General features: G+C 35.9%; 1 protein-coding gene across 5 annotated transcripts in view; it reads right to left on the bottom strand.

The window, feature by feature from the left end:
* The window catches only part of SBF2 (SET binding factor 2), a 236,606-nt gene that overhangs the window by 91,343 nt on the left and 121,612 nt on the right, over window positions 1–23,651 (bottom strand). For all 5 annotated transcript variants that reach the window (XM_052695956.1, XM_052695959.1, XM_052695960.1 and 2 more), the window contains exons 7-14: window positions 12,319–12,451; window positions 10,711–10,819; window positions 9,919–10,032; window positions 9,440–9,517; window positions 7,811–7,924; window positions 7,143–7,271; window positions 6,277–6,375; window positions 536–740 (exon numbers count right to left, since the gene is read on the bottom strand). In XM_052695956.1, coding sequence (XP_052551916.1) covers window positions 536–740; window positions 6,277–6,375; window positions 7,143–7,271; window positions 7,811–7,924; window positions 9,440–9,517; window positions 9,919–10,032; window positions 10,711–10,819; window positions 12,319–12,451 — 981 coding nt within the window. The remainder of the gene's footprint in view (window positions 1–535; window positions 741–6,276; window positions 6,376–7,142; window positions 7,272–7,810; window positions 7,925–9,439; window positions 9,518–9,918; window positions 10,033–10,710; window positions 10,820–12,318; window positions 12,452–23,651) is intronic.

Genomic DNA, 23,651 nt, shown 5'->3' with positions numbered 1-23,651 from the left:
TATAAGGATATATAGGAGATATGAGCAGATGTATATCCTATATCCTTAGGTAAGGATATGTAGATACATTTTAGATAAAGTCCCTTCCTCAGTATCCCCCTTCCCTGTTTTGAGCAAACCAAGGACCTCATACATCTTGCTCTCTAGACCCTTCACCACCTTTGTACTCCTTCTTTGGAGGCTCTCTGATAGATATACGTCCTTACACTGCAGAATTGCAAAGGCTGGTTGAGGTGAGACTAGTGCATAGCAGAGTGGAATCATCCTTTCCCTTAACTGGCTGAAAGTGTTGATAATAGTAGAGAGTGACAGAGAAGGTCTCACTTCAGCCTCCCATTCTCCAGGCTAAAGGACTCCAATTTCCCCAGCTCTTCCTCATATGTCTCGTTTTCTAGCCCCTTCACCAGCTTGGTTTCCCTTCTCTGAATAAGTTCCAACAAATTGGTATTTTTCTTGGGAGAAATATATTGCAGCCATGCTGATCATACATTCAAAACATGAGTAACAGTAGAAGTCATGGAACAAGTAAACGTACCAACAGGAGGACCTGCTGGAACAACACACTTCTTGTCCCCCCTTGTGGCAGTGGGAGCACCCTGACTCCTTGCAAGGCCTTCCTGAAGCAGCTCCTGTACCCGGCACTCATTGATCCGAGGGAATGGGAGGATGTGAACCCGCAAGTGGGAGCCTTCGGTGGGCCGTGGCACTTTCTGGAATGCTATGTGGGGATTGGGATTCTCCTGCAGGCCAAAGAGAAAAATTTTAACTTGTATTACCAGCTGTCTCAACCATTTTTATCCCTGTTATTGCCTGTTGTATCTCAAGGACTAAGCAACTAACACAGATGACTAACGACATGTTTGAAATTTGTATCATCCTTGATTCATTAAATGTAATATTTCCAATCTCATTAAATGATTTATCATTTTTGTCAAAATTCAATGTAATTCAGAAAAGAGAGCAAAAGAAAATCACAGTTTGACTTAGGTTCCTTTTATGCAACTTAATATTTACAGTTTAAATAGAAGATAGAAAAATCATCCTATCAAATAGAGAAAAATTTAAAAATATTGTAAATATAGTCTTATCACCAAGTACTCAGAAACATTCTCATCTTGGTCAAATCTAGAAATGAAAATTCATTTTTGTATCAATGTTTGAAACTACTGCCCTATTTCACTGGGTAACAATTTTCTATCTTCTGTATGTATCATAAAAATGTTATACAGTTCACCATTTACACAGTAGAAACCAAAAAGATTTACAGGTGATCAAAGAGAGGAAATGATGGACTGAAACTACTATATATATATATATATATATATATATAAAAAAAAAAGGAATCTGTCACATCAGATTCTGAAGTGTTCTCAACAGACAGAAAAGACTTTTATCATTGACAAAAGTCAAAATTTCCACTGTGGAAAGTAAAGCTTGCCTATAGTGATTTTTCACTCATTCTTTTATGATCTTTGCAAGTGTAATATGCACACAATTTTCACCGTTGCTTTAAGGTTTTCACTGCCTTACTTGTTTCACCAAAATAATTGCCCCACCTGTTACTGCATAATTGTTCTAATAATTTTCTTCATCTTGACATTAATGTGCAGTACTGCAATACCAAAGATGAGCGTAAGTGCTCTCCATCATACAACAGAGATGTCGATGATACATGTGATACTATACTTCTTGTTCTGTGTCAGTAGGTTCTTCAGCATTTGTGGCATCTTTTGTCACAGGTGGTCAGCAACTGAGTATACCACAAACCACATTTCATTTTACTGCCTCCACATTGATTTCAACATATCAAAGACATAATTCCCAGAAAGAAATATTAAGGACAGTGAAGTATGAAAATCCACAATTTCTTTTATTTTTTCCTCAAATAGCTGACAATCTTTTCTGATTTTTTGTCTGTTTTCTGGCTTCAGGTACTACCTTTTCCAAAATATGGCAGAGATCTAAATGCAACACAGAATTTGTACCACCATTAAGAGTATCACATCTTGTGTCTTGAGCAATATAATACCAATCAAATCAAACAATATTTTTTCTTCTCTTCATTCATATACCAGCGGTTGTCATTGGTCTTATTTGAACTTAATCTAAACTTAATCTATGCTGTTTCTTATAAATGGCTACAAACAGCTGCCAGAGTGCCATTCAATCAGTTTTTTGTTATACAAGCACAACCAGCTTGCAATAAAGCTCAAAACTAGCAGTTAGCCTGATGCTTTCATTTACAGAAGCCAAAGGCAACAAGGAGACTGAATACGTCAACTTGAGACAAAATTGATATATTTGGTCTCAGATGCAGAAAAACAAACCAGCTACTTAGCTGTACAAATTCTTTGAGGAGAGTTTAATGCAACAAGCCAAAAATCTAGCTATTAAGATGACAGTAGCAGATGCCAGGAGACGCAAGGCTGAGAAAGGAAACACAAGATCAACAGGGGGTAAAAAAAAATGATATTAAATGGGAAAAAGAAAGAGAGGAAAAATAATTATTTCACATTCCATTTCATGGACAAGAGAGATCCAGAAAGAAGATACGGAAAGAGTAACTTTCATGTTGGACATCACAAAGCTAATGCCAGCTCTGCATATGCAATGATACACAGGTCAGGAACGCAATTCTAATGCCTTCAACTGCTGAAGCAGTAGATGCCAAAATCTTGTCTAGATTTTCTGCCTGCACCAGCTAGACTAAAAGCCTTGTATCTCATATGTATTTAGACTATTACAGCTACAGGATAATGATCATTGTAACTGTGGAATAAGATTAGAATACGTCATACAGTGAGATTAAAATGAGATCACTCTAAGCATAATTTTTGGAAGCAATGTTGCTTACCAAAGTACATTATTTAAAGATGCATAATTATTAAAAATGTGACTTCTGAAGTCATTTACTTAGTGATGAAGCAGTATCACATCAGTTGCAATGGTATAAATAAATCTTATCATGGGAACAAATGAAAATGAATGAGTTTTGACACTGATTTTAAGAAATTGTTTAAGTGAGAAGTTATACATATACAATGGGTTCTTTCATTATAAAAGGCAGAGAGAGAGAGAGAGAGGCACACAGACACACACAGACTAGAAAACAAATACAAATGTTCCCCATTTTGTCAGTAGTAGTTCAGAATCATAATAACAACTATATTTTAGAAGATTTTTTCTATATTTATGGGACATTGCCACATTGATCATATGCTTGTAACACTGTAACCCCAAGCGCTGTAAAATAACAAACAAATGAACAAACAGGAACAAACCCAATCTTCTGAAATATAGCTTGACTTTATTGAAAATTAAGTGTGCTATTCCCTGTTTTTTTCTGCCATGCCTTCTCCATATTTGAATCTATACATCTCTACCATCTAACCAGAAAGATCCAGACTAGTTTACCTGAATATTGCCCGTGGACATTTTAATTAACCTAATGGTCATGAATGCTGTACAACTGTCAATTAATAATCTTCTGTCAGTGTTAGCCTGAAATAAAGACCCAAATCTGGAGACAGCATTTTGTTATACAGAGCATTACTGTTAAGTAAATGGCACAGAATATAACTCCTATTCAGAAACTTTAATTTCGGGATTCATAATTTTAACTTGCAAAAGAAAATGACTCCATCAGCACTTATCAGTAAGAGAATGGCACAGTACAAGGAGGTGTACCATGAAATACGTAACACTTTATTACAGATGAAATTTCATGGACAAAATTAAGGTATGTAGCAAAGATTCTCTTGTTTGATGTTCCGCTACGTTTTCCAAAGGAATATTCACTTAAATAAGTCTAAGACATATGTGTGAGATTATCAGTGTTAAGATACTCTAACATTTATGCTCTGTAACACACGGAAAAAAAATAACGCTTCCTACACATTTTTTAATGTGAAATATTTTCAGTTCAGAAAGATGCATTTGTTGTCTCTTCTAATGTCTAATATAAACAAGGTAGGTTAACGTATGTATCAATTAGAATCATTGAATGGTTTAGGTTGGAAAGGACTTCCAGGATTACCCAGTTTCAACTGCCTGCCACAGGAAGGGACAACTCTCACTAGATCACGTTGCTCAAAGCCCCATCCAGCCTGCCCTGGAACGCCTCCAGAGAAGGGACATCCAAAAAGCACATTTAAAACTCCCTTTCAGTTGTAAAAACTGCACGTCCAGTTGCAAGAAACATGCACCTAAATAAACAGAATTCCCTACATAAAGCTTGGCAGAAAATGACATGAAAGAAGTTTTGAACTTTTCTTCTTCCACTACCATTAATTTTATGCTCTTGCACCACTAATTTTATGCTCTTGTACTGAGATTACAAGAAAGGGTAATGGTTCAATGTACTGTGCATCGTTCACATTCATCAGCTCTACCTCGTTAGTGTATGAGAATGCAGATGGAAAATTCAGAACCCCTTTTACTAGCAGAAGAGGTCTAACAGTGACAGTTATCGGTTGTTTCCAAGGCCATGAATACACCATGACCCAGACAACTCAGAGGATCCATTTCCCAACTCCTGAGTGCCTGAGCACCCATTGACTGCTGACCAGTGTACCCTGGTTAGCTTTTCTTCCTCAGCAGCTTCCTTCAAACCACAGCTCCAACCTCTGACTGAAGTCACTCCATGCCTTCCCTGAAAGCATGGATTAGGACTGATGGCCGTACCCCAGCTAAGAAACCACTCATGGAGTTTAAAATTTAATGCTGTCAAAAATACCTCCACTTACAAAATACTCTGTGTTTGAGAAGTCACTTTACTAAACATGCTTGCAGACTCTAAAGTTCCATCTTAATACAACTTCACTTGAAATGTATTTAATATCACTACTAGATTGAAATATATACTACAGCTTTATTCTTTCCGTACCTCTCTTCAATGAATAAACACCTAAATGCAATATTATGTAGAATTAGTAAAATAATGCAATCAATTTGAATAGAACAGTTCCACTGACAGCTCTTCTGACTTGGGTCTGACCACATAACACAAAACTCCTCTCCATAATTGCAGACAGGGTGAAGAAAAGCACAGCAGGAGCAGCCATGGAGTATGGTGTATGAGCCTAAATAAATCTTTTCATTCAAAAAATGTGGAGAGGTCATTTGGCAATTTCAGAGGTAAAAAAAGACAAAGAGTGGAGGGTGGAAAAGAGAGAGACCATACCTGAACACAGGTACACAAATTCTGCAATCAAGGACAATATTGAAAGCTGGACTAGCCTCATCTCATACACACCATTTAAAACATATAGTTGTATTTTCTACCCAAAATCTATAGACACAAGACCACCACGTGTAAGAACTGTAAAAGTTTGGATTTCCTATGTTAAATATATTAATCCTACCAAAAAACAGAGACTGCATTAACACTGATGAAATGCTCAAAGATAACACATTATAGGGAAAAAAAAAAGGCAAAAAAAAAAAGGCAAAACAAAGGCAAAACAAAGGCAAAAAAAGCCCAGAATTTAGCACTAGTTAGAAATTTCTGTGTTTTTTATAGCAGAGCAGTTGTAAATTATAGTTCTAGGGAAATGGGATACAGAAGAAGATAGGGTGATAAAGGTGTTGACTGATTGCAAAATAGATATTGCTTTGTTGAGTCTGAACAACGACAGGAAATGTGACGAGGACGTAGATTAGCTGATGCCAAATAAAACAAGTAAACAATTAAAAAAACCCTATTTAATGGAATGTTAAGGGATTTTAGAAAAGCACTGTACAACATAAAGGCATGATAGGAAGGAAAGAATGAAACTGGAAACAGTATTCTAGGAAACCCAAAGAGTCCAAAAAGCAACCCATAAGATGCTAAATAGTTAACACTTGCTGGACATAGAAACCAGGGGCTTGGGTTACACAGCAGGGCACATCTGCTGAAAGAATGCACTACGCCAAACTGGATATATAGTTTTCTTATAGGAAACTGTTGAGGTAAGATAGGAGACTTGTTTGGCACAGACAGGTTGCAGCAGAGAAAATAACAGTTTATATATATTTAGTGAATACACATGAAAAAAACTGTGTTAAATAGCAGTAGGGCATTGGTAAATCACTATTAACATTAATAAATCAGTATTAATATATTGAACTTCCTTAATATACGAAATTGTTGGGATTTTAAGTTCCCAAGTCTTTAGTTACAATGCAGATGACAACCACAAGTAGTCATTTCTGTTCTCAGAGACTAGATCAATCTCAGAAAACTGAATTTTCAGTGTTATCAATTCTGAAGTGCAATAGGTAGAATAAACTTACATTTTTGAAGAGCTGTTCTGCAAGTTCTCTAACATGCTTTATCATTTTTGGTGGATTACCTTCATCAGCCTTAATTCTTTCAACTTCAAAGGCTACCAACTTAAAAAAAAAAACACAAAAAAACCAACATGCTTACAATTTAACTAGAAGTAGTTTACTTATTATTTATATTATGAAATGCTAATATTAAATTGAAACTGAGAAAGAAAAAGGGGAAAAAATTGCAGTCGCCTTGCTCTACAGCATGACATATTTTCACTTGTATATAGAGCTTCTGCTGCCAGACGTTATAGACTAACCTAATACAGAAATCCTACATACCTAAATCATTCCTTTGGCATTTCTAATGCTATAATCTACATTTCTCAAATGCACTGTTGCTAAGCAGTTAATACTAAACTCTATTTGTACTGTACATTCAAATAAAAAGCAGTATAGAAAAAGCATGGTACTGATTTTTAAGAGAAAAAAAATGCTCGTCCCAGTTCATTTTCTTGGGTATTTAATTTAATATTTCTCATTACTTTTTCAGTGTTTCTAAGAATGTAATTAAATTACTCAGTTCTGTACTACAACATGTGACAGATTACATATTTCCAAACCTGACAACAGTATTACCATGACTTACATATGGCAATACACAAATCTTTAATTCCTTATATATGGACAGGGCGCAATGTTATGAAAGCAAGCCAGAAATGCCTGATTAATAGAAAATGAGAAAACAGAAACTAGCATAAGTTTTACATCATACACAGTGAGTATTTAAAAGCACTTAAGTTTTTAAGAAGTTGAAAAGTCACAGGTACATTTTAATTTACTTGGGATTAAAAGAAGAAATAAACAACAAAAAAAACACTTTTCACCTCATCAAACAGATCACAGGCTCTAAAGGGAGGACCTCTCTCTGACACAAAACCAGCAAACGCCATTCCATTGAGTACTTTGGTTAGAAAATCATTCTCAATCAAGCCTCGTTGGCCCAAAAAGGCTGCCTGCATTGAAGACAGAAAGGAATGCAAGTATTTTATCAGTATCGAAAATAGAAACAACTATGTTTGTACAAGCAAACTGCATTTTCAGCAGACTTCAGTAACATGAGGTACTTTCTAACTGAAACTTTTCATATTACCTAATTACTTTTTACACCTGTATTTATACCAGGTGTGATGCAACAGGATTTTATGTACACAGTTAGATATCTTACAGGTAATAAAACAAAACTGGCACCTTCAATTGTTGCCTTGTAAAGACATACATCTTTTCAAAATTCCTTGATGATTCCCCAAATGTTTCTTTATAATGAATTTTAATGTCGTTCACGTTTACCACTGCCTCTACAATTTGTCCCACTAAAAAACACTGATTTTATGCTATGTCAGAATGATCTTGATTAATTTTTGCATGTCAACAGCAATTTAAAAAACATCTGAGATTTAACTTTCAGTTCTGTAAACACACTAAAGGCAAGCACGTGGTAATAAAATAACAACTACAAATGCTAAGCAAACAAAAATAACTGCTTCACTTTTACCTTGTGGAAATGAATGACTGGCTCAGCGTGAATTCTGATCAGCTGAAGGCATGATCGGTATCCTTGGAAAAGTTGTGCAAATAGCCTAAGGAAGATTGCTCGCACTTCTTTATCCTACAAGCATTGAACACATTGTCAAAACATTTTCGTTTTATAATTTTTTTCACACTTCATATAAAGCTAATATAAAGCTAATTGATGGGATGCCTACTAATTTGTCAAACAGTGCAGCCGTATGTCACGTGAAGTGCATATACACAAATCCATCTGATGCCAGGCTACAGTTTCACTGACCTGTGTCTGGCATATAATGTCGGATTTAGTACATGCCCACCCCTTTTCTTCTGTTTTTCTTTCTTCATACCTGCACAGAACTGTCGGTGTCAGGGCAGTGCAAATATAACTGTTTGGATGGTCACACAGTGAAAATCAATGGTTATGAAAGAAAATGGGTATCTTAGCCTGGATTTGTTCCTTAAGATAGCATGGCTCTACTGTGCCACCTCTATTGGAGGCGGTGACACTGGAGCAGGTTTATTTTCATCAAATTGAGTAGGGGAGTGCTTACAAAGACATGGATGTGCTAGTGGAACTGATATGAACAGATGATGGCAGCCTTGGGTCAGGGTCATCTTCAGGCCAGATGCAATTAAAACCACTGCAACCAAATAGCGTGTCATCCACATTATTTTCATTTCACTGCCTGTATCTAGTTGGACTACAGCTATGTCTAAAACCTGAGGTCCTAGAAAGTGTTTGAATAATTTTTTGAAGGAATTCTAACTTGAAAATTGCAAGCAGCAAAGAATATTAGACAACTGCAGAATACACCTGCAAAACAAAACCAAGATGCATTTTAAAATTGAATTGGCACTTGTATTTTTATTCAGATCATCAATTCCAGCTGCAGTTCCTTCAAGCTAAAGCCAGTAGCTTTACTAGGTTATTAAGGTGTCATGGCTTCACAACTATTTGTAACCTAAGTTAATTAGACCTTAGTAGATAACTCTCTGGGCTGCTTTATTGACTACAGACAATCATGTATTGTTTCATTCGGGTTGAATGAAGTTCATCAAAACAAAAAGAATGTTTAAAAAGTCCATACAATTCCTTTCCCAACATGCCCAAACATATAATGCAAAGTACCTACCATTAGTATTAGTAAAATCAGGGTCTTATGTTTTGCTGACGTGACTACAACACTTATCAGTACCCAAATTTACTCCAAAATTATTTAATGTTTTTAATGTCTCTAAAATCAGGCATTTACCAAATAATAGACAGACAAATAGACAGAAATACAGAAAACTAGTTTGCCCACTCCAGCAAAATTTTGCAACTTCACTGGTCTGTGAAACAGAGAAAAGACAGATTTAACTCAATAGCCTTTTTAAGACCACTTTTTTTAAAGGAAAATAAGGTGTTTGCATGTTAATGCAAGCATCTTTATAAAGGCTTTGAACCCAGGAGAATGCTGTTACAGAGCAGAATGCAATGTCCTGGTGCCGATTCCTTACTCCACCAGTAATAAAGGATAAGGAAAAGAAAACAAAGTCAAAATTCTTAAAACAAATTTAGTATAAAATTTCAAGTTTTCTAAGAAATTTAAACATAACAAAGAAATCTTACCAGCATTTTCGTGTGCGATAAAGCTGTTCGTGGGGGAGGGAAGGCATAATCTGCTGTTTCCAAATCAGGATGCAAAACCTAGAGAATTTTTAAAACAATTTTTTCCCCCTCAATTTGCTGAGGCAAGGATAAATTTTCTTCTTTCTCAAAATAATATTTACAGTAGTTTACTTCGAATAATAGACTGAGGTATGTTATAGAACTTTTAGTTTGAACTCATTTCAAATTCATTATGATTGAAAAATCCCTATCTTCCTCTTGAAAAGAGAAAAATCTTATTTTGGTATTAAATTAAATTACTGACAATGTTTACTCTAACATCAGATAATACATTAATCTAAAATGAGGAGCGTTGGCATGTTTTATAGTTTGAAATCACATATTTCACTGTGTATGAAAGCAATTTAATACCAAAATGCTTTTTTCATGCTTTTAAAAGTGATGAGAAAGTGGAAAATGAGTTTTGTATCAAAACATACCAGAGAAAGCGCCATTTGAGTCTGATGTAGCAGTGGTTCTGGAAGCTGAGAAAGATGAATACATTCAGGAATTTTAATAGTGCCTCCATCCAGATCTGCAATGATTACATCTAACTGTAAGGGACAAACAAAAACATTATTGGTAGTACTGTGAGCATGATCTTATATAGTTTACATATCCAACAGTTTAGATTTCATAATCTACAGACAAATTAATAAAAGCACATTAAAATAGTACTAATTCTAACGTACAGAATGTTTTTGATACAGGAAATACTCCAAATACTTCATATTACTGCATCTGTACCTAGTTGTTAAAAATGAATATAAATCCTAGTGTTTGTGGTTGATCCAGGTCTGCGTTGAGTGATTTGAGATATCTGATAATCTGTTTTCAAAAGGAAATGAAAATGATGATAACTTTAATGTACAAGTATACGTTTCTGGGCACCTCTGTAACTATGGATCAGATTCTCAAATGCATATTTAAAAATTAAGCACAAAATAACTGGGGATAACACTACCTGATAACAATAAAGAGGTGTTCAGTTTCATGACACGACAAACTTGGAAACGGATCCTTTCCTTCCCATCCTGCACTCCATTTCCCTTCTTTACAGTCTTAACATATTTATAGAAGAATTGATGCTTATGCTTTCTCTCCTCCTGATTGTCTTTTCTTTTGCAGTAATATTTCCAAAAGATACAGATGGCTCATAAGAACACCTCTGAAGCACAGAAAATCTCTGCATGGTACATGACACTATGACCATTCTCAGCAGTCATACTTACGAGCTCATGAATGTCATTACGAAAGACAGAATGCACACCAATTATGAAAGGCGTTGGTGAACTGAGAACTTCCAATAGCTGCGCAGGAAGAATTGGAATATATGGATAACTGGGAAAAGAATAAATACAGGGAAATAAAATCTTCTATTGCTTTACATAACACTTTCTTGTTTTTTTTTTCCAAGCTTCCTATATAAATTAAATTTACTATAAGCACTTTTTGTGAAAAACTTCATGAAGTATCTGTCATGTAAACTGCAGAAATGATTATACCAGAGTGTCCACAATTTATTGTAAACCAGTCAATTTTGCAAAATAAATATTACAAATATAATTTGCTTTTATGTTATACAGATATTATATTCATTCAAAACTTTTAGGTGATCAGAAACATTAAAGTTATGGATAATACTTTCATTTTAAAAACATGATTAGATATTGGACAGAAAGCTACAGTTCAGACTTCTGTAAAATATTATTAATAAAGAACATCAAAATGAAATTACTTAGTTTGATACTGAAGTGACAGCTAAACATACAGATCTACTTCAGCTACTGCTTACTTGAGATCAACAATTTAAGTCTTTTCATTAGAGCAAGAAAAAAAATCTGGATCTGGATTAATCAATGCATTTCAACTCTTAACAGATAATTACAATTAAAAATTTACATTAATTACTATTTTATCACATAAACATTCCAACATATTCATTTTTTCTCCTTTTTATTCTAGATTAATACTATGCTTACCTCCGAAATATTTTAAACACATAAAAATATGCTAATAAAATACAAGCATTCTTTAAAACAGATGAGTCAGAATTACATGTCTTCTTGCTTAAAAGCCAAATAACTTGACATTAAGTTTTCCACTTCATGTTGGACCCAAATGGGATTATTTATATTTAAATTTGATTTAAATTCATCCTCTGGAGATTATTTGTCAATGACTAAAAACTGTTACTAGCTAATACAGATGTTTTCCTAGAATCAAGGAATCTTTCAGGTTGTAAAGAGCCCCAGGAGATCACTTAATGTAACCTGCTCAAAGCAGGACCAAGACTGAATTCAGATCAAGTTTCACTGGGCTTTGTCCAGTTGGGTCCTAAAAACCCACAGGGATGAAGTTTCCAGTCTTCCACTCTGTTCCAGTACTTAATTATTCTTATAATAAAACATGTTTTCCTTGCATCCAGTCAGAAACCCAGTGTACCACTGTTTCAATTTTTTACCACTGTCTCTAATTCTTTTGGCATGCATTGTTTCTTACTTACTGGCACATAGCTATTAGGTCTTGCCCAAATGTTTTCTTCTTCATGCCTTTACTTATGGATCACTAGTATCAAGTTTTACCATCTAATTGATGCTGTGAGTTGGGTTCTACTGTATTTGCAGGTAGGATGTTTCTCCCTTCATCATTTCACTGTCAATGCAAGAGATTTTCAAATGCTGCATACAAGGCTTTTAGAAAACTTGTATATTTGATCATGAAAACTTTATTTGAAATTTACTCAAACAAACATAGCACAGTTTTTGCTAATGACAATGCAATGCGAGTTACAAGTTAGCAATGAGTCAAAGAGTTTAGAGATCTACAACTCAACTCACCTATATTTGAGAGGAAACATCAAAGACTCCAGAGCCCTGCAGGCATCACTGAGCCTCTGAAAACTTGCTGAGTGAAAGAGAACTTTATTTTCTGTAAGCACGGCACAGAACAAGCTGAGTACATTTTGGATTCCTTTAAAAACATTAAAAAAAAAACAACAAAACAAAACCTTTAACAACTTTCCAAAAGAAGATGCAAAATCACATTAAAATGCACCACTTTCTAGGGGAATTTTCAAAGAACATCCATAAATCACCAATCCGCATTTTTTCAACCCCTTCCGTAGCACAACTTCCGATCTATTCTCAGATTGCTAAAACACCAACAAAATACATTTCTACATTTCTAATATATTCTGTAACATCTCTTTTTTCAATATCACTTTGAAAACAATTCCTCTTCTCAGCACAAATCGCAGTAACACTCAATAATGACTTCAAACAGTACCATATGCACCTTCAGCACAACCTTCTATGTACCTAGAATTCAATTCTAGTCACTTATCCAAGCTTAATACTGCTGAACTAAAAAAGAAAATGACAAAGACTTCCCAGTAAACACACTCATACTTCATCCATAGAAAGCATTCTAGGAGTCACAAGGTTAAAAAAGTGCACTAAGGGAGTGCAATGTCATCAGAAGGATACGTTAAAGAAGAACTGACTGCTTAAATGAACCCCACTAGATTTTGGGTAATACACATGAATCAGATGATGGGACTTTTTTTAAGCACCATATAATTTTCCTAAGAGACAAAGCTGTGTGCTCACAGGGAACACCAAAAATACATTTCCTTTAAAACAAAGTTCCATCCTGAAAAAATAGACATGTCTGAGATACGATCAAATTTATGAAATTTCCTGAAATATACTGGAATGCATGATGGTTCCTTGAGGATATAGCTTGGGTTATCAGTAAGACAGTCTGCACTACCTTTACAAAACTACTGCTTATCTAAAAACAGTCTTTCAAAAGAAGTGAGAGCCACCACAGCCGTATTATATTTAACAATTCATTTGGCTTCAGTAATTTTTATTTTGTTTTGACCATTTTTTTCTGTATAACTTCAAAATGTTTCTACTTTTAAAGGACAAGGAATCAGAGAAAGCTTTTGACAAAAAGATTCATTACGATGAATAAGTCAATAACATAGCAGCTTGTGCTTTTGAACTCTGTTCTCCAAGAATCCTAACAGCTTCATGAAATCAATGGTAGAGACTTGAGAGGAAATATCGCTAATATGAATATTGCACTACTGTAAATCAAACTACTTTAGAATACATTATGTAAGTATAACTTTAAAAAAAAAGCCAAGTCTCCTTACACGAAAAAAAATCATCAGGAAATGGTTAAAAGCTAAACTGAAACAGTGCCCTTTCTTGTATATAAGAATGCATACATTTGTACAGCAAGACAAAGTGCTGCTACTTCAGAAATCTCTGTGAAAAATTAAAAGCTTGAACTGCTATTTTCATACAGAACTGCCCTTGGTCCTTTCCCAAAAGGTTTTACAGATTGCTTTCAAATATACTTCTTGTTTTCAACCAGTTAAAATTATAGCAAGCAGGCTTCTTACAACATTTAATTCCACACCAAATACTTTATCAAGATGCTTGGGAATATATATTTAAAACATCTGAAATTGTTTTCTTATAATTAAATGCAACAGTCGTCAAACAATTCTACACAAGGCTACATGGCTTTGACAGGGATTTTCGAGGAAAACAAATTTGTATAGCACATAAATATTCACACTAAGGAAATGACTCTGGTTTTGTTACATATAAGTAGCTGCAGATAAAGATGTAGATCAAGCTTCACAAAAGTGTTTTTCATTGTAGCTTAATCAGCCCCAATATAATCTGAAACTGAGATGACTATTTTTAGCTGTTACCTCCCATGTACAAACTTACATCATGCATAAGAATATGTAGAATAATAGAATCAATACGATTGGAAATGACCTCCAAGATCATCTAGCCCAACTACCCACCCACCATCAGTATTGCCTATTAAACCACGTCCCTAAGTACTACAACTACACACTATTTGAACAGCTCCAGCAAAGGTGACTCAACCACATCCCCGGACAGACCATTCCAATGCCTGACCAGTCTTTCGGAGAAGTTTTTCTTTATACTCGCCCCAAAATTCCCCTGGAACAACTTGAGGCCATTCCCTCTAGTCCTATTGCTAGTTACAGGGAAGAAGGGATCAACACCCACCTCACTACAACCTCCTTTCAGGAGGTTCCCTCTGTCGCTCCCCACAGGACTTGTGCTACACCCCCTCACCAGCTTTGGTGCCCTACTTTGAACCTGCTCCAGAGCCTTGATGTCTTTCTTGTAGTGAGGGGCTCAAAAGTCAATATGGTACTCGAGTTGCAGTCTCACCATAGCTGAGTTCAGAGGGATGATCATCTCCCTGCTCCTGCTGGCAACACCATTTCTGATACAAGCCTTTCTGATAATTGGCCTTCTTGGCCACCTGGGCAAAACACTGGGTCATGTTCAACCTAGCACCAACCAACACCCTGATCCTTTTCCTCCATGTAGCTTTCCAGCCATTCTCCCCCAGTTCTGTAGCAATGCATGGGGTTGTTGTAACCAAAAGGCAGGACTCAGCAATTGGGCTTGTTAAAGCTCATAATAAGACTCAGTCCATTGATCTAGCCTGTCCAGATAGCTCTGCAGGATTTTCCTACTCTCAGGCAGATGAGTGCTTCTTTGCACACTTCCAACTTGGTGCTATCTGCAAACTTTCTAAGCATGCACTCAATCCTCTCAGCCAGGTTACCAACAAAGATATTGAACAGGACTGGCCCCAGTATCATCCTCTGGCGAACACCACTAGTGACCAGTTATCAGCTGGATTTAACTCCATTCACCACCACTCCCTGGGCCTGGCCCTCCAGTCAGTTCTTTACCCACTAAAGAGTGCTCCTGTCCAAGCCACGGGCTGCCAGCTTCTCCAGGAGAGCACTGCAGGAATCAGTGTGAAAGCTTTACTGAAGGCTAGGTAGACTACATCAACTGCTACTACAGCCTTTCCGTCACCTACCAGCTGGGTCATCTGGTCACAGAATGAGATGAGGTTGGTCAAGCAGGACCTGCCTTTCACTTGATCCCCTGGCATGCCATGTGATTACACTCAAGATGATCTATTCCATGACCTTCCTCAGTATTGAGGTCAGGCTGATAGGCCTGTAGCTCCCAAGATCTTCCTTATGACCCTTCTTGTAAATGTTTTTATTACATTCCATTTGTCCTTCAGTACTTCCTCACTTGTCACAGAGGATGAATTTAAAATGTTTGCTACGATATGAATGCACCAGGTGTAGCCCCAGCTTTGCCAAGTTAGACAAAAGCACTGCTTTATTTACAGAGCTTGTGACAGGGACCAAACCCAAGAGCATCTAAATACATTCTTTCACTTATCAGCAGGTCCTGTAAGGAGTAGCAGGAAAAAAAACTGAACAGTAAGGACACTGGGAAAGATACAACACAGAGTTTAAAAAGGGAAAAATGAAAGCTCTAGCCAAAGCAAGGAGACCGCCCAGCCATTGGCCACCACATAGGAAAGTACAGGAGGAATTCTCTCTCCAGTCTGGCATTCCCTGACACATGTCCAAAGTCCTTGGAAAAAGCGGTTAAAAGCAGCTGCAAACTGTGCACACTGCTGCTGTGCAATCTGCAGTTGGCCAACAGGCCTCCCTGCTGAACAAGCTGGGCAGGACAGCATATGTGGGGCCTGGCACATCTTGGCTGTGCAGCTGGGTGAAGGCCAAATGGGGACAAGAGACAAGAGAGCAAGGTGTCCCAGTTACCTCATGTGACAGAACCTGAAGGGCTTTCCTAGCTTCAGAAAACCTGACATTTCCAGTGCTTTCAGTCTCTATCTGCAAATTATGGACCTCTGTACACAACACAACCAGAAAATTAAATAAATAAAACCTACAGTTCAAGATGAAGATTAACACAGAATTTTCATACTTTAAAGCTAGTAGTCTCTAAGCTGATGCAAAATTATAGCTCCACACATACTTTCAAATATATATCTTTTCAAGAGTCTGAAAAATATAATGACTGTGAAATTTTCATCTGACAGTATCACACAAATTACTCACAGAAAAGTTTTTGATTACCTTCCTTTTATAAATCATTTAAATCATGAATTAAGTTATCTGACCACACTAACATGTTATTTCAAGGCCAGAACATTAATTTACTGAAAAGAAACAGTTCAGAATAACAGCCCATGTCTAGTTTCCTCATGCTACACACTCTGGCTTGTTTGTAACCTTGAACTGCACGCTGTTCTTCAGACTCGACACTACATCCGATGCTCATTTGTCAGGGCATAAATAGACAACACGAAAAACAACAAACAAGTTGGTTTTTACAGATTATTCTTTTGCAGTCCACTGACAGACAGACATCCTGTAAAATATTATACATATGCTGGAAAATTTTGAATGGAGGCTTCCTGACCTTCACTGTTTTCAAGTATTTAAAGAATCTGTAATTTATACTAAATTATCTGACATCCTACATCAACAAATGTATCATTCTGCCTGTTTCCTGTTTTTCTAGAATTTAAGTATTTATTCTAGCATGATTAAAAAAAAAAAAAAAGCAAAACACCAAGGTGCACTTGACAAGTTACTCAGTGTCCTTTATATTACAAGAAAATAAAACATTATCATTAACTTCTTCAAACTTTTTAAGAGTTATAAACATGAAAGTTAGTAGCTCAACTAGCTGGATATACTGTTATGCCAGTATGCCACTCTTGAATTACTGGACACAAGAAAAAGCTTAACAGACAAAATAATCCGTAACTTAGCCAGACTAATCCAGGAAATGGGTCAACAAAGACAGAAAAGCCTTTCTGAAAGGCCACTGGAGATTGCATAGTACAAGTTCTGTGCCAGGCAGTGTCACACTCTAAAGGTAACTGGGAAACAAAATAAGAGAAAAACACAGAACTCTTTTCATTTTTATTTTTAGATATAATAGCATAGCACTGCTAATGAATGAATTCCATGCTTTACTAATAAATAAGAGGCAGCAAATATACTCAATAGTCATAGGCGATTCCTGCCAAATTGCATTCATTTGCCCAATCCAAAAATTATTCTGCACCTACCATCAGCTACACGCAGATAAAAGTGCAAGAACACAGCTGTAATGTCTTTCAGCTAAGGCTCAATGTACATCTCGGAAATTACGCAGTTCAGTAGGACTGTACTCCATATTACATGATTCAATCACAGCCAAACTTACGAATGGGGAGCAATATAGCTGTGCCAGCACAGAGTTTTGTAAAGGTTAATTTATCCTGCTTTCTGGCTGGGTAGCACGGAGAATATGAGTCAGACAAGTACCCCCAAGAGATTAATTTATTTGGACTTTGTCAGACTGGGAAGGAGGAGAAACAGTTTCAAAAGCACAAAGCTTCCAGCTAAGACTCTCTCAAAGAATTAAACATTTAATGAAAAAAAGTGTTCTTACTAATTTCTAAGCACATGGAAGCAAACAGTGGGTGTGACAGACAGTACTAGAATCAAAACACTTTTTTAGGAAAAAAAACCTATTCATTTTGAAATGGGAGTGAAGGTAATTTAGAATCTGAAAGACAAATGGTTGCATGTTCTTTAGAAGACGCAGAATGGTCAAAGACTTTTCCATAAAGCTTCAGGGGAAGTGGGAAGAGGGAAGGCATATGAGGAGCATGCAGAAAGATGATGCTTTAGATGCCAAAAAGGCCAAGTGATCATTCAATGTTGCATCCAAGAGACTGAAAAGAAGTATAGCAAAAAAATAAAAAAATAAAAAAATAAAATCTCTTCAGATAAACATTCCTACCTAAATATTGCTCCCTCAAAGTCTAACAACACTAATTATATTCTGGCGATGCTGACTAAAGCAGACAGTTGATATCCAAACCCAAATATTACACAAGCACGAGGAAACAGGGATCGGACACTCTGCATAATCTACTTAGGAAGATGTATGGTCATGTCTGTCATCTGCATGTTGATACCACTTTGTTATTATTAATTTCATTAAATCCCTCTGCAGACACACTGAAAGGAGGAACAAAAAACCCTCTGGCTTCCAAGAACTTTCAAACAGAAATCTGCCCATACACTGAGTGATCATGATTAAGCATAATTTTTTTTCCAGAGACAATGATGCAGCTAAAGATAATTAACAAGAAAATATTTAGATAACAATGTCTTCATTCCTGAAAGACAAAAGGGCACAACTGTCTCATATGCATAGTTTTAAGCTATACATACCCAAAGTAAGACTGCTAAGCTCAAGATTAATGATAGTGTTGAACAGTTTTCTCAATAAAGCAGAGCAGACAACGGAAGGTAAAACATACAAATGGTAGTTTCATATATTGAAAGTACTCGCATGGCAATGAAGTAAAATACCAAATTTGCACAACAACATATTTTAAGCTATACAAATATAACCTGTATTACCAATGAAGGTTTCCAACTGATTGCGTGCCTGGCTCACGCAGACAGGTTTGACACATGCTTCCAAAAATAAGTTCAGTTACTTACTCCAAGTTTTATTGTTGTTGCTGTTACTGTTGGTTTTGGTTTGTTTCTTATTATCAGAACCAAATTCCAGTAAAGAATAAATGCCAATAAAATATCAATCAAAATAGGTCTGCATTTAAAATTAAACCCAGAATTGTTAAGGGGAAAAAATAAAAAATATTCTTTTTTTTTTTTTTTACCAACAGAGAAAGTGGCAAGCAATATTTCTTTAATATTAAACTCTTAGACAGCAGATTAAAACATTTATTCTTTTACTGTCCACTCATTAACACTTGACTAAAAGTCTGCTGTGCTGAAATATGATTTGTTTTATTTTCACATCTCAACTTATGTTTATTTACTCATTAAGATATCTAAAGCAGGAATCCACCAGGTTTGGACATTTTTCTCATAAATACCTAGATTTCCAGTCCTAAGAAAGGTGCAGGTAGAGGTAAACAGTACTCCTGCACAAACCTGACTTCAGTGTAGAGAGTTTCTTTATTACTCTCACAGGTGAGACTCGATGAACTAGAACGCTCTGAAAAAATTTTGTAGGATTTTGAGTCAACTGGAACAACAGACGTATACTCATGAATTGAAATGCTGCCCAAATCCCCAAAATAGAGGAGAAGTATCCATGTACTCCACTGGGAGCAAACAGATACACATAATTTGACTGGATTAATGTAGAACAAGAGAATATCTTTTAACAAAACACAGCAGAGAGGGAGCAATACCATGAAGATCCTTAGAAAGAAAATATCTAAGAATGAGAAGGGTATTGTCATTCTTGAACTGTACACAGGAAAAATGGTCAAGGATACACAAGAAACTGCAAACATATCTGTTTCCTGTCTAAGGACTACAAAGTCTTTCTCAAGGGACAGAACTACTGCAGACTTACATTAATGGAAGCACAGAAATGCAAAGACAGCAAGAACAGAGGTGGCTGATAACGATGTTCTGTTAGAGCTATCTTCAGGCATTGTTGGTTGATATTCATGAAGTATAAAACCACAAACACTCAATTAAGAAAAAAACTCCAGAACACTTTAATAATCGAAAGTGGAAAATGTCCCTTTAGTTCCTTAAAGTGTTTTGATTCTCTGTTAAATATTTTAAAATACTTCAAAAAGAAAAATACACCATAAAACCTCCCAAAACAAATAAACAAAAAACCTCTCTGTGAAATCCTTTCTTTGTGAGATTTTTCTGACCTCCTGAGATACTGATACTTCACCACACTGCAACTGAATAGCCAGCAAGTCCTCAGCAGTAAACAAAGGAAGAACGTTCTTCTGAATTAGTTTTAAGCATATCCATCATATGTGCTATGTAAATCTATGCTACGTAAATCTATGCACACACTAGTTTAAAGAAAGATTGTGACTAGACTGCATTCTAGAGGATGAAGTTTCTGCTCTACACATCCTGCAAGAGATGAGGAAACTCGATAGCATGCAATTCCCATTGACATAACAGAAGGAACAGCAGTGGGACATGAGAGAACTGATTTATTTGAAGGAAGTCTGCAGGATTCAGGATCTAAGTTGCAAAGTTTGTGAAAGGGAAGAAGCAGGAGGAAAAACAGAATAGGCTCAGCCCTCGTGAAGAGGGTATCAGAGAGACCAGATGGATTTGTGTTACACGGTGGGCCTTGACAGTGGCTGGATACAAAGCATGTACTCCTAAACAAACTGAAAGATTTCAGAATTGGCACAGTACATTCACCACAGAGAGTAAGAAGCAACAGAAAAACAAAAAACAAAAAATCTGCTCATTTCATTATAACATTTCCTCAATGCAAAAACGTATTTATAGGGCTAATGTGCACTGAAACATAGCGCCAAGGAAAGACCCACATGCTCAGAACACATCAACACTGTAACCTTCAGTAAGCATGCCAAATGTATTCCCTTTTACAGCACCTTTCACAGCACAGCATGAAAAGCTCAATTTAGGTTTTCTTTTTAATTAAACAGAACTGTACTGGATAAAGATATATTCCTGTAATTAATTGTTTTCCCAATGGCAACTGTCAGAACTTAATCAACCACTGCTTTCTGTAACACAATACTAAAAATTCATTAATTTCAGTAAGACTTGTGACAACACAAACGTTCATACTACATACAAAAGGTAATTTGTTTTTCTGACAGTATAATAACTAACTAATGCCTTAAATTAACTAGATACTAAAAGCCTGTCTTCATTTCCATTTTGCACTAAAAGCTAGTTATGTAGCAATTGAGAAAACTCGTGCTGGAAATGATGAGTAAATGAATGAATAAAGGAATAAGGAAATAAGTGATGTATGAATAAACAAATTTAAAAAAAAAAAAGACATTCATCTACCAGGTTTCATTTCCATATGATACCATAATATAACTGTTTTTGAAGAAAAAAAATTGAAAAAGAAATTGAGGTCCTAACCTTAACCTTGCAGGTGTAGCAGACAGAACAGAATGCAGGTCAGAAAGCATCACTGCCACCAAACAATCAGAGATACACAGTGGGCTTGATAATTGAAATAGCTTCAGAAAAGTCTTTACAACTAGTTTACAATGCTGAGATCTACATATGCTGAATTTAGATAAACTGTATATATATACTAAAAAAAAAAAAGTATTAGCAAAAATTTAAGTGTGATCTTACAAGAAGAAATATAGACTGAAATTTTACTCTTCTTCAGCCACAAGTATTAGCACTGAATTTTTGAAATGTAGTTTTGTAAGGTCTTACAATTTAAGTGCTATTAAATTTACTTTGGAATAATGAGAAAACTAATTTCTGCATTCCTAACAGTAAAAGTAGAAAGAAGAGCCATCTGTTTCAATTTTTTTTTCCGTAAGCAGAAAAACAAGTTTCCTTTGCTCTTCTGATTTTATTTCTTTATTGCTTTTTGGAGTTTATATTTTTCTTATCTCTGAAAGGGTGGCATTAGGGCACCAGCAATATACTAGTCAACAACAGAGGTCTCTTTGTTCCACATATGCCAAACAAATGCAAGAAAATGAGCTGCATCTTTATAAGGTGCAGTTTGACATTAGTTGACTGGAAGCTGATCCAATGCCTGTCATTGTTAGGGATGGTCTTGCTCCTTGTGCTTTCTTTGCACCTGCTAGCTTAAAGCTCACACAAGTCCAAGGTGAGCTAGTTCATCTGCAGAGAGAGAGGGATTTGCTCTCATGGAAGCACTTAGCTGAGTGACTGAATTAGTCCCAGCAACAAACCATAACCTGAGAGGGCTGACAGAAAACAGATGAGACTCTGCAGTGCACAAGAGGCTCTGTACAAAATTAACTTGCAAAATATCCTTTTATTTTTTCTAAACCTTTAAAAAACAAGTTCCTATTTGTTCTGCTGTTGCAGCAGTAAGCGCCCATTAGCAGTACGTGCCACATAAAATTCCTTTGTATTCTATTTGTTCTTTGACATGACAAATCTAGTAGGAAAGCTTGAACAGTAAATTCTCTTCTGCTAGTTCACAGAGCTTAATCGCAGGTCCTCATTTAAACTGCATTTACAACAAAGCCAGCAGCATCTATTTCACAAGACAGGTAGTAGCATGTGGCAATGACTGGAGAGTACACAATTTATTGAGATCAAAGACTGATTGAACTTCCTTGATTAAACACTTAATAAATTGCTTCAATTGCACATGCTGTCTAATTTCAACACAGAGAATACATGTTCCCATCTCACAGTGCATACATTTCATGGAAAAAAAGAAATCCAGTGAATTGGGCAAGAAGTTTGTAAGCAACCTGACAGAAGTTGCAGAAGTTCTGGCTCATATCACTGACCTCTCATGATAAACACGAGATGCAAAGAAGCAACACAACACTGATGACCTGATCTTAGTGTATGTCTCAATTATAGATATTACTGAATTGAAAATGCTGCATTGGGTCATTTCATACAACATCACACAGATTAAATATCTCATTGCTTAGCTGCCCCTATATTACTTCTGAACAAATTACAGTATTAAAGTTAAAGCATTCTTGTTCTGTCTTAAAGACAGTGGGATTTTCTTAACAGCAGAAGCCAGCTAGTGGGTTGGCTGTGCAGTGGCCCTTTCTTAATGTTTCCCAGCAATAGACATATATACGTGCATATTTTGGGAACGTTTTACCCATTTACTCTCTAATTCAATATAGCTTCCTGTTGGCATAAGATACTCTACACGACAAGCCGAACATTTTATCTCCCCTAGTGCAGAATTTAAAAATCCTCTTAATTCAAATTTACTGTAGTAAATCAACTTTTTGCCTATTCCAAGAAAAAACTGTCCTTTTCTTTTTCATGGAAATTCTACATGACCAAGAATGAACTTTCAAGAAAGCAAGATCCTATGATATGAATGAGCATAAGTAATACATCAACTAAAAACTTAAGAAGGAATCAACCAAATATATAGTTAATCAAAGCTGATAAATCAAAGCTAATAAAAACATCAAGCCACATTCTGTTATCATTACTTGCCATGCTGGCTATTACACACTGGAACTTCTTTTCTTCTAGTCTGATTGTTTCCCCACATTTTATCTTTCTAAAATGAAGGGAATTACTATGTCAGTCATCATCGTTCTCTCTTCACTGCTTGAATATTCTGTTATATATTGGATATATATGTGACGTAAGTATGGTGAAAATTCTGTTATAGTTTTCTAAATGATAAGGATCAAACTGCTGGAAGAAAATCTTAAGCCATCTGTTCTTATCATCAACACTGGGCCTTAGAAGGAAAGAATAAAATGGGTGGCA

The sequence above is a fragment of the Tympanuchus pallidicinctus genome, unplaced genomic scaffold (assembly GCF_026119805.1).
Source record: "Tympanuchus pallidicinctus isolate F22 unplaced genomic scaffold, pur_lepc_1.0 scaffold3, whole genome shotgun sequence".
NCBI lineage: Eukaryota > Metazoa > Chordata > Aves > Galliformes > Phasianidae > Tympanuchus > Tympanuchus pallidicinctus.
The sequence above is the reverse complement of the archived record's forward strand: the minus strand, read 5'-3'. Positions and strand labels throughout refer to the sequence as shown.